The following is a 15,729-nucleotide window of genomic DNA, read 5'->3' on the forward strand; positions in this document are numbered from 1 at the left end:
CTGCCCTCGCCTTGTTTCCATGGGGCCAGGGGTGTCAGGGCAGCCAGGGGCTGGCGGCTGGGCTGGATGTTTGTGTTTCTGGCCGGATCTCAGTAGCTGCGGACGCCAGGCCAGCGCTCACCCCCCCCCACACACACACGCTGGATGAACTGGTGCCAGGGCACAAGGGCAGAGGGCAGCCAGTGGCCTGGGCAGGGAATTCCTGGGAGGCCGGGGGGGGGGGTTGCACTGTGGGATTGAGGGGCACTGTGTATGTGTGTGGGGGGCGTGGGGAGCCCAAGGCTGGGCTGGCAGCAGGCTGCAGGTCGGGAGTGAGGAGCACCAGCAGAGCTGGGGGAGAGGAGGCTGGGAGCAGCAGGGGGCTGTGGGTCAGAATTGAGGGGCACTGGCAGAGCTGGGGGGTGCTGGGGGCAGCAGGGGGCTCCAGGTCGGGATTGAGGGGCTGAGGGGATTCTGGGGGCTATGGGTCAGTATTGAGGGGCACTGGCAGAGCTGGGGGGCTCAGCAGAGGCCATGGGGTTAGTCTGAGGCCCTGGCAGTGGGGCAAGGGGAGGGGCTGAGAATGACAAGCCCTGGCCTGCCACCCCTGCCCCACACCTGGACCTCAGGGGCCCCCTCTCCCAGGCCTGTCCTAGGTCCTGCCCCTGTGGCCCCACTCCTGCCGGGGCTCCCCATGCCTGGGCCTGCCCTAGGACCCTGCTGCTGCCCCCCTCCCTCTGGGGCTCCCCAGAGCCCTGCCCCCCTTGGACACTGGCAAAGACCAGGTGGTAAGAGCCCTGTTGTCCCCTTCCCCGATTGGCCCCAGCCCCCCAGGTCCCAGACGTGCGGGAAACACCGCGGGCCCCCGCCAGGCAGGGCTGGCAGCAGCGGCCTGATGACTTTCCCAGCTTCGCTCCCCTCACGCAGGAATTTCCTTCCTCCAAGCCCCGGCTGGACTCAACCAGCTTCCCTGGAGTGAGCCAGGAGTGAGGGGTGGTGGGGGGGAGCAGGGGCAGGGGGGCCCTGCAGGGTGTGGGAGGGGGCACTTTGTCCCAGATTCCCCTCTGGTAGGGGGGCAGATCCATGTTGCCCCCGGGCGGTGGGAAGAGCCCAGCCCCCTGCCCTGCTGCCGCGGCGTACACCGGTGTGGCCAGGGACGGGCTGTTCCTGGAAAACACAGCCAGCTCGGCCAGGATGTGCCGCACGGTGGAGCGGTTCCGGCGGGGCAGGGCTGGGACAAAGGGTCACACGGTGCGTGTGAGCCGGACAGGGGCCGTGTGGGAGACACAGACCCACCTGTGCCAGGCGTTGTCCAAGGCACCGGCCGGGAACCCGCTGCCCTAGCACCGGCCCTGGCTCCATGGCCCCCGGGGCTAACTTTTGTGCCATGCCCTGGCCTGCAGAATGAGCTGCCCCAAAGGGCCCGCTCAGCCCAGCCTCCCGCACAGCAGCCCCTGAGGCACCCAGCTGGCCAAGGCCCCGATCGGTGCAGACGGCCCCACAAACCGGAGAGTGTCCTTTAAATTAATGTTTATTCCTTATCATACAGTTACAGACTGAACTCGAGCCCTGGCGGAGCCAGACACCACCCACGCCCGGGCAGCCTGGGGAGGGGGGCTGTGCAAAGGCCCCCCCTAGGTGAAATGAGCTCCTTCCTGCCCTGGGCCTATGCTGTGGGGGCGGGTACCACACCTGGCTCCAGCACCCAGGGCTCTGGCACAGACCCAGCTGCAGCTTCTGCCCAGCGCTCAGGGGATCCGTGGTGGCTGGATCCTCTGGGGGGCTGGCAAGTCACAGCCAGGAGGGGCCCTGGGGGGTATGGTGTTACCCCACGGGTGGGCCCTGGGAGGTGGGGCAGCTGGAGGGGAGCAGGGCAAAAGGGCTGCCAGCCCCAGGGGGAGGTGGCATGGCCAGCGGGCACAAAGGGTCAAACACCCCCTCCCAGCATGTCCCACCCACAGGCCTGGCCTTGCCCCAGCAGCTGCAGCCCCACGCGAAGGACCCAGGTGCCTCTCTGGGGAGGGCTGCCATAAATGAACATCCGAAACCCCCTGCTCGGGGGCAGCGCTGGGCACCAGTGTGAGTTCAGGACCAAAGCGCTGGGGCCTGAGGAGGGCTCACAGGCAGCAGGGCTGGATGCCCGTGTCCCAGCCTCACCCACCCGGCTGTCGGGACCGGGTTTTTGGGTGCAGTCTGGGTGGCATGGCCTGGGGCCAGCAGGATACAGGGAGCTGCCCACTGGTGCAAGGTGCCTGGCCTGGCGTGGCTCAGGGGCTGGGTCCTGGAGGGGCTCGGCTCACACCTGGGTGTCTGCCTCGTGCTCGCTGGGCTGGGGTGGGCATGTGTCAGGCGGGGGGCCCAGGCACCCCCAGTGCAGCCAGCCCAGGCAGGCGAGGTGCGTGGGCGGCAGGCGTGGCAGGACCCTACTGAAGCAGCGCACCTCACGGGCGGCGGGGATCTCCGAGAAGAAGGCCCGCTCCCGGGACAGTGTAACCTTGCCCTCGCTCAGCTCCAGGTCCTTCACCACATCCAAGATCTCCTGGCGCTGAGCCTGGCCCCGCAGGCCCCGCACGTCCAGCAGGGCCGCCACATGCTTCTTCCTGCCGAGACAAGGAGAGGGTGCTCAGAACAGCCCCCCATGGCACTGGGCAGAGCCATGCCACTGGCGCCATTGCCATGTCCACCCACACCAGTGGGCACATGGCTACGGGGCAGAGCCGTGCCCAGAGCCTGCAGCCAGGGCACCACCCAGAGAGACGGAGATGGGAGACACCAGGCCAGCTCCCTGGGGAAACCTGGGAACAAGCTCTTGACCCAGCCCAGATAGGGGGCAACTCCTCAGACTGGCCACAAGGGGGCGTAGTCCCTCCATAGCCCAGCCAAGGGTGCAGGGAAGGACCCAATGTGAGTGGGGCTGGGGATGCAGCTGCCTCCTGCCATGGGGCAGTGAGGGGAGCACCCCTCCCTTGGCAACCGTGCCCCACCTGGGCAGAGGCACTGACTGAGGGGAGGCGCAGAGCAAGGGGGAGGCATTCACCAGAAATAAATGGAGTCGCCTCCCTGGCAGTGTCTGGCGGTGTCAGCCCGGTGCCCGCCAGGTCCTCCACCATCAGCACCCCCTGGTGGTGTCAGCCTGGTGCCTGCTGGGAGCCCCCCCCCCCCCCCATCAGCACCACCTGGTGGTGTCAGCCTGATGGGAGATCAACACCCCCTGACGGTCAGCATGGTGCCCCCAAGCGGCCCCCCCAAGCGGTTCCAGCCTGTTGCCCCCCAGAGCCCCCCCCCCACACACACACGCTGTGCGAGGGCGGCTGGCCGCACTGCAGGGCAGGAGTTTATTTAAAGCTCCTGCCGGCATTTTCAGGATGTTGGCTGAGCGCCCGTGTAATCAGCAAAGTCCCGGCCCCCCGTCCAGGCACACGTTGCTCCCGGGCAGCTCCTGCTGGGGGGGGGGGAAGGGGCGCGGGGAGGCTGCTTGGTGCGCCTGCTGGTGCCTGGCCCGGAGCTGGTTCTGGGGGACAGCCCCGCTGGTGTCAGCTCTGGCCCCCACAACTGCTCCAGGGCCCTGCCGTGAGTCGGTGGCTGTCCCAGAGCCCGGTGCAGCCGCCAGCTCCAGGCGGGAAGATGCGCCTGGCGCAATTGCAACACTTCCTTCCTTGGGGGCTTCCGCCACGGCGCTGAGCCTGGGGACCGTGACCTGTGAATCCCACTGCTGGGAACATGCAGCCGCTGGCATAGGAGGATCTCTCCAGAGGCAGGTGTCCCAGATCCATTCCCAGGGCAGCGCAGTCCAGCCCCTGGCAATGCCAGGCCAGCAGGTGGGGGGTTGTGTGGTGCTGGGAGGGGATGGGGTGGAGGGCAGGGTGGGTTGCATGGGGGTGGGGGGTTATACATGTCTGACCCCCTCCCCCCAACTGAAGGTCTCTTGCGGAGCAGCCCTCCACCCCTGGCCCCTTTCCATGGGTCTCCACAACCGCGAACTGCCCTACGGTGGCAGCCAGGGGAAGTCACGCCCGGGCCCCTTCCTGTCTGAGCCCAGCCACTTGTTTTTCTCCTCCAGCCCAGTCTTCAGCCACCCCTGCTGGCCGCTCCGCCCTGGCCGGCTGCAGGAAACGGCTCGCAGCCACGCTTCGCAGGCGATCCGTCGCCTCCCAGCCCTGCGCCCGGATGCAATCAGCGGAAGATGGAAAGAGGAGCCGCACCAGGAGCACGATAACCCCCCTTCGCCCCAAGGGTGACGCAGGCGGCTGTGGCAGAGCGCGGCAGGGAGCGTGGAGCAAGGGGAGGCGTCCCACGCCCAGGGGCCTGCTTAGCTTGAGCAGCCTCCTAATTCTGGCCGCAGCGCCGGGGGCCGCACTGGAGGGGCCGCGTTCTGGCAGCGGCTGGGATCAGCCGGTGAGCTGGCAAGGACGTGCTGCGGGTGCCCTTTCCCCGGATCAGGGCCTGGCTCCTGGCCGGCGAGCGCTCTGCGGCTGGGACTGTCCCTGGTTTTGCACCCATGCGGCACCCGGCACGCTGGGGCCTGTGCAGGTCCATGCAGCTCCTCTGTGCCAGACAGGGACTTGTCCCCACCCCAGCAGGCCTGCTCCTCTCACTCCTCGGAGCACACCAAGGCCAATTCGCCGGTGCCCTGCTCCTTGGCACCAGCGTGTGCCACATGGGGGCATCCCCTAGCTTTCCCTACCTGGTGGGAGCAGCAACCCCAGGGCAGCAGGCAGAGTCCCTGGAGCACGGCAGGGAGGCCCCTGGGAAGCACATTGCCAAAGGCCTGGCCTGCCTGAGCTTGGTGCCAAGGGGAGGGCTGTCCGAGCAGGGCATTGGCACGTCAGCACCACCTGCACCCACCGTGCTGCCAGTGTGTGTCACTGCTGCCCCCTGCTGGAGAGGGCGTGCGCGTCAGGGTAAATGCAACAGCCAGAACCCAACCCCTGTGGGGCCAAGCAGCCGGAGATCCCTGCAGGGGGCTGCCCGCAGTCAGCTCCTCTGGCACGTGGGAAGCAGCGGGAGGGGGTCGCCCCAGAGGGCATCTCCCTAGGGGGCATGTGGAGCATTCGCCCCTGTCCCAAGCAGCGGCCCTGGCTGTGCTGGCAAAACCATTTCCCTTTTCCCAGCTTGTCACAACGGCGAGTTCACGCCTGTGTCCGCCCTGGAGCCATCTGACCCTGTCAATCTTCTGGCTCAGCCGGGGTGACCTGTGGAACTCTCTGCCACAGGAGGCGTGCGGTCACACGCTGGGCCCGGCCTTCCCAAGATCTGCCTGATTTCAGGGCCAGGAGCCAACCCCCAGCGCAGGAGGGGGAAGGACCATGGACCTGCATCGCACCCCTGGCCAGGTGCATTATGGGAGCTCACCGTCCCTAAGAGCACCAGATACAGGAGTCGCATGCTGCTCCGACCCCGCCTGCTGCCCGGCAGAGCATGGCCCAGCGCCCCCTACAGGAGAGGTCCTAGCGGGGGGGCTCGGGGTTCGTGTGGACCCAGGGGAGCTGGGAGCCACCAGTACTGCCCCAGGGCAAAGTGCATTCAAGTGATGGGTGGCCCCTCCCCAGCACCCCCAGAGCCCCTCTCCAGTGGCAGTACTCAGCTGGCTCCCCCGGGGCCTTGCCTGGGGCCACGCGGCTGCCACAGCTCAAGCCAGCCCAGGTCCCTCCCGTGACAAGTTCACGGCAGCCACGGAGCTCAGGGTTCTGCCTGGCCCTCAGCCCGCCTGGCTCTGTGACACTCAGCCGGGGCACAAGGAGCGAGAGGGGGAGTGGAGAGGGCAGCGCAGCTGTAACCCCAGAAGGATCCCCCCCAGCACTGCAGCCCCGGCAGCTGTTTAACACGCCCCAGGGGGAGGGCAGGAATGGAGGGGGATTCATTAGCTCAGCTGCAGTTCAGCCGAGACCTTTAACAGCCTCAAAAGCGCAGACCTCCCATCTGACCACCCGCCGCACCCCTGCTGAGGTGGGGAGGCCACACAGCAGTACGGCCCCCAATGCCCTGGCAACAGGAGTCCAGCAGGGGTGCCAAGGTGCTGGCCCCCTCACTGACACGTCAAGGGATGGACCTGTTTCCCCCCACCCCTCCCCAGCCCCCCAGCAGCCCCCGGTGGGCCGATGATGGAGCGACACTGGGGGGGGTCCCCCAGAGGGAGGATTTGGGGGACCCTGCCGGGGGAGGCATAGGTTGGAGGCTGTGCACAGATCCCATGGTGCCCCCCACTCACCGGACATCAGGGAAGTCCCGCACCAGCACCCCCACCTCCATCTGGATGGAGGGCGTGTCCTCCAGCCGCAGGATCTCGGCCAGGTGAGGCACCACTTCGTTCAGCCAGGACGAGGTCGAGTTCTGTGGGCAGGAGGCAGTCAGGACAGGGCAGGGGCTAAGGAGACCTCCCCCCCCCCCCCCGCCCAACCATGCCACTCAGGGGCTGGCGCCAGCAGCGAGACTGAGGGGACAAGTCAGCTAGAGCTCAGCCCCCGCCACCCTCCCCCCTGGGTCCCCCAGGAGAACCCCAGCAATGGGGCACAGCCCAGCAGGCAGGGCTGGAGGCTGGTGCTAGTCCTGGCTCCGTCACCGCCCTGCTGGGGGGGCCTAGGCCCATCACTGCCCTGCGCTGTGCCTCAGTTTCCTCTTCCACCCCACATCTGTTCACACGGGGAACTCCAGCAGGCAGGGCTCCGTGTCTGCACAGCGCCCGGTGTCCCGATCCCGGCACCGCCCTGACACATGGCAACAGGATGCGCTGGGCACCCCGGGTCCACCCTCACTGTTTTACCCCAAGCCAGGCCCAGCTGGCTCTGCCCTCCACCAGGAACCCCCCTCCCGGTAGCCTGCAGCTCAGACCCCCTCCCCTCTCCCAATCCACTGCCCAAGCTGAGCAATACTGGAGATTCAGCCCCAGGGGGGTCCTCACAGGGCAGCCCACCCTGCCCCACAGCATAGCTACAGTGCAAGCCCCCCACACCCTCCCAGCCTCCCCCTGGCTCACCAGCTGGCCGAAGAGCTCCTGCAGCTGGCGGCCTTCGTCCTCCAGCCGGGCCGCCACCTTGCCTCTCATCTTGTTCGAGCTGCAGACGAGCCGGACCTGCAGCAAGGGCCGGACGTACTCAACCAGCACCCGCCGGTGCACCTCGTTCACCAGCACCTGCAGGGCACAGGGCAGGCTCAGCCGGGCAGCCTGCAGGGGAGGGGCGGACTCCATGGGTGGGGCCGCTGGGGCAGGGGGAACCCCCAGGGATGCTGCTGTGCACTGCGCTGTGGCTTTTCCCCGCCCCCAGGGCCTTATAAAGGCCAGTGTGTATAATGACCGACACTGTCTCCTGGCAACAAATGGCCGGGGCCCTTCCCCCCTGCAAGGGGACAGCTAAAGGTGAACAAAGAGATCAGGTGACCCAGAGGTGAAAGTAAGCCAGTCCAGTCCGGTATGGCAAGAGCCAGTATGCTGTGCCAGACCGCACTGGGCGGGGAGCCCCAAGCCCTTTAATTCACCCCTGAGCCCCAGGGGCTCCCAGTTACCTCTGCAGCTGGGAGCCCTGGGGTGATTTAAAAGCCCTGGAGCTCCCAGCCACAGCTGGTGCTCCAGGGCCTTTAAATCATGAGAGGCCCCGCCCAGGGGTGAGCTGGAGCCGGTTCGCACCTGTTCGCGCAAACCCATTGTTAAATTTAGAAGCGGTTTTAGAACCGCTTGTTAACTAGCTTCCCTCGCAGGGCTCTGCCTGGGAAGCCTGTAATTCCTCCTCCCGGCCGCCGGGGAGCGCTGCGCTGCGAGAGCCATGTGAGCTGCCTCCTGGCCCCCCCTCCCCCAGCCAGCCCCTGCCCACAGCCCCTGCCCCCAGCCAGCCCCAACCAGCCCCTGCCCCCACCTCCTGCCCCAGCCAGCCCCTGCCCCCAGCCACCCCTGCCCGCCCTCTGCCCCCAGCCGCCTCTGCCCCCAGCCGCCCGCAGCCAGCCCCTGCCCACAGCCGCCCTCTGCCCCCCGCCAGCCCCAGCCCGCCCCAGCCCCCAGCCAGCCCGTGCCCACAGCCGCCCTCTGCCCGCAGCCAGCCTCTGCCTGCAGCCGCCCGCAGCCACCCCCTGCCCACAGCCACCCGCAGCCCGCCCGTCTGCATCACCTGCCCACAGCCAGCCCATGTCACTCCCTGCCTCCAGCTAGCCCTGCCCCACGCCCCTATCTGCAGCCAGCCCCACATGCCCTGCAGTTCCCAGGGCAGTAACCCTGCAAACCTGCTTCAATGAGGGGGGGGGGCAGGGAGCAGCTGGGACCACCCTAGAGTGACCAGACAGCAAGTGTGAAAAATCAGGACGGGGGTGAGGGGTAATAGGAGCCTATATAAGAAAAAGACCCAAAAATTGAGACTGTCCCTGATCACCACCCACACATGTGAAACGGAGCTCATTTCTAGTTCAGCCCCATCTTTTTAAAAAAGAACTTTAGGTAGGGTTAAAATACATCTGTATTTTCCTGGACATGTCAGGCTTTTCAGTTCTTAATCACCTCCTGGGAAAATATGGACGTATGGTAACCCTATTGGTACAAAAAATACATGCTGTCGCACATCCCTTAAATCAGAACTTTTTATAGGGAACCTGTTGTTAAATCAGAACTTTTTATAGGGAACCCGTTGTTAAGATTTTGGCAGCTCATCACTGGCCCCGCCTCTTCCAGATGAGGCCACGCCCCCCTCAGGACTCCAGCCCTAGGGGTAAGTCCTGTAAGTTACTTTCACCCCTGAGGTGACCTCCTGGCCCGGGAAAGAGACAAAGGCCAGAGAGGAGGGGCTGGAGAGTTTCAGTTGGGAGCTGGCTGGGGACGGGCAGTGAGGGCAGACGTGGGTGTCTGGCTCGCTGGGCCCCAGAATGGACCCGGCTGAGGGGTCCTGTTCGCTGTACCCACAAGCTCTGTTTTAGCCCGTGTTCCTGTCATCTAATAAACCTCTGTTTTACTGGCTGGCTGAGAGTCACGTCTGACTGCGAAGTGGGGGGTGCGGGCAGGACCCTCTGGCTTCCCCAGGATCCCGCCTGGGCGGACTCGCTGTGGGAAGCGCACGGAGGGGCAGAGGATGCTGAATGCTGCAAGGTCAGACCCAGAAAGGTGAAACCGTGTGAGCTCAGTCTGCTCCCAGGGAGAGGAGGCTCCCCAAAGTCCTGCCTGGCTTTGTGGGGAGCAGTTCCAGAGCATCGCCCAGGGACTCCGTGACACCATGGCAGGGGGGCGTGGCCTGGAGCGGCACCAGGGCTGTGGGGGGCTGGGATAGAGGGGCGGGGCAGGAACCGCTGGGGGTGTCCGGGTGGCAGGGGCTGCTCTCCCTTCTGCCCAGGCGGCGGCCCAGGCCCGTGTGCCTGCTCCCCACGCCCTCGGCAGCACCCACCTCGTACGGCTCCGGCTGCATCTTCCGGAGCTTCTCACCGTAGTCCTTGAGCAGCGCAAAGATGGCGTCGAAGCTCTCCGAGCTGGTCAGCCACTTCCTCTTCATTAGCTTGGGGAAGTAGGGCTGAAAGGAGAGGCCAGCCTCAGCGCCAGGGCACAGCCGGGCACCCGCAGGGGGCACCTGGGGGCCAGGCCGGGCCCCCTCCCATCTGCTGCTGTTTCAGCCAGGCCAGGAGTGGGCCAGATCTCAGCAGTGCCCCCTCTGGCAGGCTGGGCTGCTCACCCCACTCACAACTCCCCTCAGTTTGGAGCCAGAGGGCTGGGCAGTAGGGGGCAAAGTCCCCAGGTCTCCATGCAGGAAAGGGGCAAACTGCTATGACCCCCCGCAGCGCCCGGACCTCTGCCCCCTTCCTATGCTGGCAGCACTCACATCTGCTGGGGTGAATGGGGGCCTCTGCCACCTCGCCCCGCCCCCGGCTCAGACAGGCCTACCTGTCCCCCAGCTAGGCCAGGCTGGGTCAGACCAATGGCCCCACTAGCCCAGTATCCTGCTGTGACGAAGTGGGACTGTTCTTGATGTTTCCTCTGAATACTGCGGGGGTGCCTCAGTTTCCCCTATGCATTTCTTAAGTCTCTAGGTGGTGGGATAAAGGCCAGTGTGCATAAATGGCCGACACTCTGTCTCCTGGCAACTAATGGCCGGGGCCCCTCCCCTCTGCAAGGGGATAGCTAAAGGTGTTGGAGAACAAAGAGATCAGGTGACCTCCTGGCCCAGGAAAGAGACAAAGGCCAGAGAGGAGGGGCTGGAGAGTTTCAGTTTGGAGCTGGCTGGAGATGGGAAGTGAGTACAGATCGGGGTGTCTGGCTCGCTGCCCCCCTCAAATTGGACCCAGCTGAGGGGGTCCCGTTCTCTGTACCTACAAGCTCTGTTGTAGACATGTTCATGTCATCTAATAAACCTCTGTTTTACTGGCTGGCTAAAAGCCATGTCTGACTGTGAAGTGGGGGTGCAGGACCCTCTGGCTTCCCCAGGACCCCGCCTGGGCGGACTCGCTGTGGGAAGCGCACGGAGGGGCAGATGCTGAATGCTCCAAGGTCAGACCCAGAAAGGTGAAGCTGTGTGAGCTTCTTGCCCTGAAAACAGTCTGCTCCGAGGAAGGAGGCTCCCCAAAGTCCTGACTGGCTTTGTGGGGAGCAGTTCCAGACCATCGCCCAGGGACTCCGTGACACCTGTCTCTGACAGCTGCTGGTGCCAGAAGCTTCAGAGGGAATGAACAGAGCAGGGCAATTATCGAGTGATCCATCCCGTCGTCCAGTCCCAGAGGCTAGGGACATCCACATCCAGAGCATGGGGCTGGGATCCTGCCCATCTTGGCTAATAACCACTGATGGACTTGTCCTCCAGGAGCTTTTTTAACCCAGTTATAGTTTTGGCCTTCACAACATCCCCTGGCAGTGAGTTCCACAGGTCCACTGCGTTGTGTGAAGAATTACTTCCTTCTGTTTGTTGCTGCCTATTAATTTCCCGGTTCTTGTATGACATGAATGGGTAAATAACACTTCCCTAGTCACTTTCTCAAGACCAGGCACGATTTTATAGACCTCTGTCATATCCCCCTTAGTCGTCTCTTTTCCAAGCTCAACAGTCCCCGTCTTTTCATCCCTGCTCCCGTCAAAGCTGTTCCACCCTCTTCTCTGCGCCTTTCCCAATTCTAACAGAATCACAGAATAGCAGGGTTGGAAGGGACCTCAGGAGGTATCTAGTCCAACCCCCTGCTTAAAGCAGGGCCAATTCCCAGACAGATTTTTGCCCCAGATCCCTAAATGGCCCCCTCAAGGATTGAACTCACAACCCTGGGTTTAGCAGGCCAATGCTCAAACCACTGAGCTACCCCTCCCGCTCTTGGGTTAGAGCTGGGGCGACCAGCCCCGTGTGCAGTCTGCCAGGTGTGGGTGTACACGGATTGATAGAGGGGCAGGATCTTGACTGTCTCATTATCTCTCTCAGCGGGTCTCAAACTTTTTTACTGGCGACCCTTTCACACAGCAAGCCTCTAAGTGTGACCCCCCCCAATAAATTAAACACACTTGTTTATATATTTAACACCATTATAAATGCTGGAGGCAAGCGGGGTTTGGGGTGGAGGTTGACAGTTCGTGACCCCCCCCCCATGTAATAACCTCATGACCCCCCTGAGGGGTCCCGACCCCCAGTTTGAGAACCCCTGATCTATCTGAACACTGGGTCCTCAGACAGACCCACCTTCCCCCCTCAGACGGACCTAGGCTGTGTCCCGCGAGTGCCCCGGCCTGGCCCCCACGTACCTGGAGCTCCTCGAAGAGCTGGTGGGCCAGGACACGGTTGCAGAGCCGGGTCACCTTGTCCAGGGCGGTGCTGGCCTGGCGCTGGGGGGCATCGCTCTCCGGGTGGCCAAACTGCGCCAGCTGATCCACGTATTCCCTGGAGGAATGGCGCCTGTCAGCAAGCCGGCCCACAATGCACTGCAGCAACGCCCCCTCCAGGCATGGGCCCCAGGCCCCGAAATCCAAGCCTGCCCCCGTCGCCTTGGCAGGGGCCCAGACCTTGCCATGCTCTCCAGCCAGGGGGCCTTGGGTATGGCTGCAGGGCAGAGAGCCTAGCCCAGCAGGGGGGACCTCAGCGGAGTCCAGCTGGGTGGGAGTCCAGCAGGGGTCCTTGGGGGCATGACTAAGGAGGGAGCCCAGTGGGGAGCCGGGGGGGGCCCATAGAGGTACCCAGCAGGAGGCTGGGGGGGGGGGGGACTTGGCCACAAGGGACCCAATGGGGGACTTGGGGGCAGGCACAACCATACCAGGAGACGAAGGGTGCCTGCTACAGGCTCTGTAGCCCCCTGGGCCTGGGCAGGGGGGATGGGATGACTCACCCCAGCACCCAGGTCTGCCACCCCCCAGCCCTGGGCAGGCAAAAGGTATGGGGGGCCCCGCACCTGAAGGGGGGGCAGCAGTTGACGAGCGCAATGGTCCTGTCCACATAGCTGTCGGAGGGGGGGCCGCTCTTGCCGAGCCCCTCGTGGAACCGCTCCACCTTGCTCTGAAAGCTGCAAAAGGGGAGAGATGGCACGTGCTGAAGGGGTGTCCTGAGGCTCCGGGGGGGATCCCCACCCCCCCATACCAGGGACAGCCCTGGGGAGGGGATCCCCGCCCCTCCCTGCCCAGGAAGGGCATCCTTGTAATGCCAGGCTCATGTCCCACAGTGTCCTCTCTGACGGACCCCAGGGGAGGGACCCGCACCCCCCCTCCTCTGCTCAGCTGTCACCTCCTAGGCCCCCTCCTCCCCCAGACCAAACCCCGCCCCGCATGGGGAGGGGAGAGAAACCTGAGCCAGGAGCTGTAGCCCAGGGGGCTGGCTTGGCCTCCTCTTCAGCCCTGAGGCAGGAAATCTGCAGGCCTGGGAGATGCTAGCCTGGGCAGGGGGCTGGCCAGACGGCCTGGTGGCTCCCCCGAAGGTCTGGGGAACGTGACACACGAGCCTGCTCGATGGGAGACGCCACTGTAGGGAGAGGGGAGTAACGACCGTCCATCGGCCGAGCAGGGTCTGAGCTCAACGGGCCTGGACACGGATGAATCTGTTACCCTGCAGGAGAAGGGCACCTCCCCCCTACGCAGGGGAAGCAGGTGAATTTGGGCACTAGCCTGACTATCGCTAACAGGGAAACCACCATGCAGAGCAGGGTCTTTGGTCATTAGCTGGGCCCTGCAACCCGCTGGGCCCATCAGAGCCATTGGCACGGCAGAGACTGGGCCGGCTGCTGCCTCTCACTGCCGGGGCCCCCAGGAAGCGCTTCGGCCCAGGGTAACACCCCAGCTAGTGCTGCGGGCTGGGCCGGGGGCTCTGACCGGGTCACGTGGCTTGGAGCCCTCCTGGCTTCTTCGCCGAGTCCAGCGAAAGTCCCCCAGGCTTTGCTGTGTGCTCAGCGTGAGCACCCTGGTCCCGCGCCCTGGGCTCTCGCCAAGAGACAGCTCCTGGGTTGGAGCCCTGCAGAGCCTAGGCCCCTCTGACCGACTGGCAATTAACAGTACTATTAACAGGGCCCATCACTCCGCACGGCCCACAGGTCGCACAGCCAGGGGGGCTGGCTGCGCTGGGCGGGGGGGTATGGCTGGGAGCCAGGGTGGTGGTGGCAGCTAGGAACCCACCCCGATTCCCCCGCACTGGGAAGCCCTCCCACTTGCTGTCCCCCCCAGAACAGGGCCCTGGTGTAGCCTCCCTCCCTCCCCACGTACCTCTGCAGGAACTCGGCCAGACCAGTCAGACAGCAGAGCACTATCTGCTCCCCAAACTCCGGCGTGATGCTTGGGGCTTTGTCCACATGAGCCCTCAGCACCTGCAGGGAGAGGAGCAGGCCGCTGAGCTGCTGGGGGAGCGGGGAGCCCTCTCCCCCCCTGCCGCCGGGCACACGGACTGGGGGGCCCCAAACCTCCGGCGGGCACGACTGACTCACCCCGACAGCAACCAAAGGGAGGCCCCAGCAGGCCCTGCCCAAGCCCCGGGCACCATCAGCTGCACCCAGCACCACCTGGGGAGGGGCTGCCAGCTGCCAGCCCAGGGCAGGCCCAGCCAGGCCCCGGGTACCCAGCACAGGCCAGGCCTGGCTCAGCAGCTGTCTGCTCCCACGGGGCGTGGCACTGAGGGCGCTGGCCAGTGGGCAGCCTGGGGGGTGGCGCTGGCCAGTGGGCAGCCTGGGGGGTGGCGCTGGCTGCCTGGCAGAGGGGAGCCCCGCACAGGCCCACTGCAGAGCTCACGGTGGCAGAGGACTGACTCTCTGGCCCAGGGGACCTGCCCCGGGGCCCCGTCTGTTGTTGGCAGCTTTCCCCTGCAGCCCCTAGAGGCCGGGGGTGGGGGAGAGACAGGCAAAGCCTGTCTGTGCCCTCTGCCAGTGGGAGCCGCAGCTGATCAGCATGGGCCCCTGACGGCATCCCCAAGGCCGGGCACCCACAGGGCAAGCGAAGAGCCCTGAGGCAGCCGGTGGGGGGCAGGCGTCCCCCCGGAGCAGCCATGTCTTGGCAGGGGTTGGGATCCAGGATGGGTGAGCCCGGGGGTAACCCTATAGCCCTGCCCTAGCTCTAGGGGGATGGGCCCATGGCCTAGTCCACACCCAGGGTCCAGGGGGAGCTGGGAGAGCCAGGCTGCAGCTCCGGGGGATGGGGCGGGGTGAGGAGGAAGGCTGGACCTGGCTGTCAGGGAAGCGGGGGAGCGGAGGAGCCTCGTTCAGGCCCCAGGCCGGCTCAGAGGCTCCCATGAATCTCCCCCCTCGGCTGGGCCAGGGGCTGCCCCTCTGCCCTGGCACCCCTGGGCCCAACGGGCGACTCCTGGCTCCCTTCAGGCAGCATGAGAGGCGGAGGCCACCAGCGCCTGGAGGGTGAACAGCTGACTGCATGGGGGGGGTGGTATGTGCGTGGCAGGGAAGGCCAGGCACGATGGGAAGGGGAGGGGAGTGGGGAGCCCGGGGGCCAGGCCTGGCAGGAGGGGGAGCGGGGGGCCCAGGAGCCAGGCATGGCAGGAGGGGAAGTGGGGGGCCCAGTGCAGACGGGTAGCGGTGAGCGGCCTGGCCCTGGACTCACAGAGATCACCCGGCTGGACAGCTCCAGCTGGCTGTGGTCCCATCCAGACTCCTGTGCCCAGCGCTGCTCCTCCTCCTGCAGCTCCCGGCTCATGTCTGTCACGATCTTCCTCTAGGTGGAAACAGAGAAGACGTCACAGGTGGGGGGAGCTCCAAGGGGGGTGCATGGGCTGCCCTAGCACCACTCGCCCTATGGCCTGGCGTCCAGCTGGCCGGCTCCCAGCCAGGTCCTGCAGCTCAGTGGGACTGTAACCCCCCCCTCCCCGACCAGCTCCCCCCACCTACTTATTAAAGGACTGACACCCGCAACCCCCTGGACTATTGGGGAGGAAATCACCCACTCCCAGCTCAGCAGCACCACAGGGAAGGGAAGGGAGGTGCGATGGGGAGGGGGTGGGGAAGGAGAGGGGTGGCGCCGCAGAGGGGAGGGGAGGAGCCTGGCGCTGCCATGGGGAGGCAGAGTGGGGGGAGAAGGCGCCGTGGGGGGTGGGCACCAGGCCCCGCTGTTACCTCCACTTTCTCAGTGCAGTCCTTCTCCAAGCGGCGCTGGGTCTCGGGGGGCAGCAGCGGCTTTAGCTCATGGGCGATGCGCAGTGGGGCGATGTCCAGCCGCCCCAGCACCTCCCTGGGGACAGAGACAGCCATGAGAGCAGGGGGGCCCCCCACACCCTCCCTGCGTGGCCCCCTTCCCAGTGCCAGCTCACAGGGCCCCAGTGCCAGGTACCAGCCCCCCCAGTGCCAGGTACCAGCCCCAGAGCCATGCCCGTCCCCCCACCGCCGGGAGCCAGCCCCGCCCCC

At 65.6% G+C, this 15,729-nt stretch overlaps 1 protein-coding gene across 4 annotated transcripts in view; it reads right to left on the reverse strand.

Moving 5' to 3' along the window:
- Positions 1-1,495: 1,495 nt before the first annotated feature.
- The window catches only part of EXOC3L2 (exocyst complex component 3 like 2), a 47,220-nt gene continuing 32,986 nt past the window's right edge, over positions 1,496-15,729 (reverse strand). For all 4 annotated transcript variants that reach the window (XM_039509653.1, XM_039509655.1, XM_039509654.1 and 1 more), the window contains exons 4-12: positions 15,442-15,556; positions 14,933-15,043; positions 13,595-13,695; positions 12,298-12,408; positions 11,657-11,792; positions 9,333-9,455; positions 6,953-7,108; positions 6,188-6,309; positions 1,496-2,579 (exon numbers count right to left, since the gene is read on the reverse strand). In XM_039509653.1, coding sequence (XP_039365587.1) covers positions 2,276-2,579; positions 6,188-6,309; positions 6,953-7,108; positions 9,333-9,455; positions 11,657-11,792; positions 12,298-12,408; positions 13,595-13,695; positions 14,933-15,043; positions 15,442-15,556 — 1,279 coding nt within the window. In that variant the 3' untranslated portion in view covers positions 1,496-2,275. The remainder of the gene's footprint in view (positions 2,580-6,187; positions 6,310-6,952; positions 7,109-9,332; positions 9,456-11,656; positions 11,793-12,297; positions 12,409-13,594; positions 13,696-14,932; positions 15,044-15,441; positions 15,557-15,729) is intronic.

Source organism: Mauremys reevesii, linkage group 22 (genome assembly GCF_016161935.1).
Source record: "Mauremys reevesii isolate NIE-2019 linkage group 22, ASM1616193v1, whole genome shotgun sequence".
NCBI lineage: Eukaryota > Metazoa > Chordata > Testudines > Geoemydidae > Mauremys > Mauremys reevesii.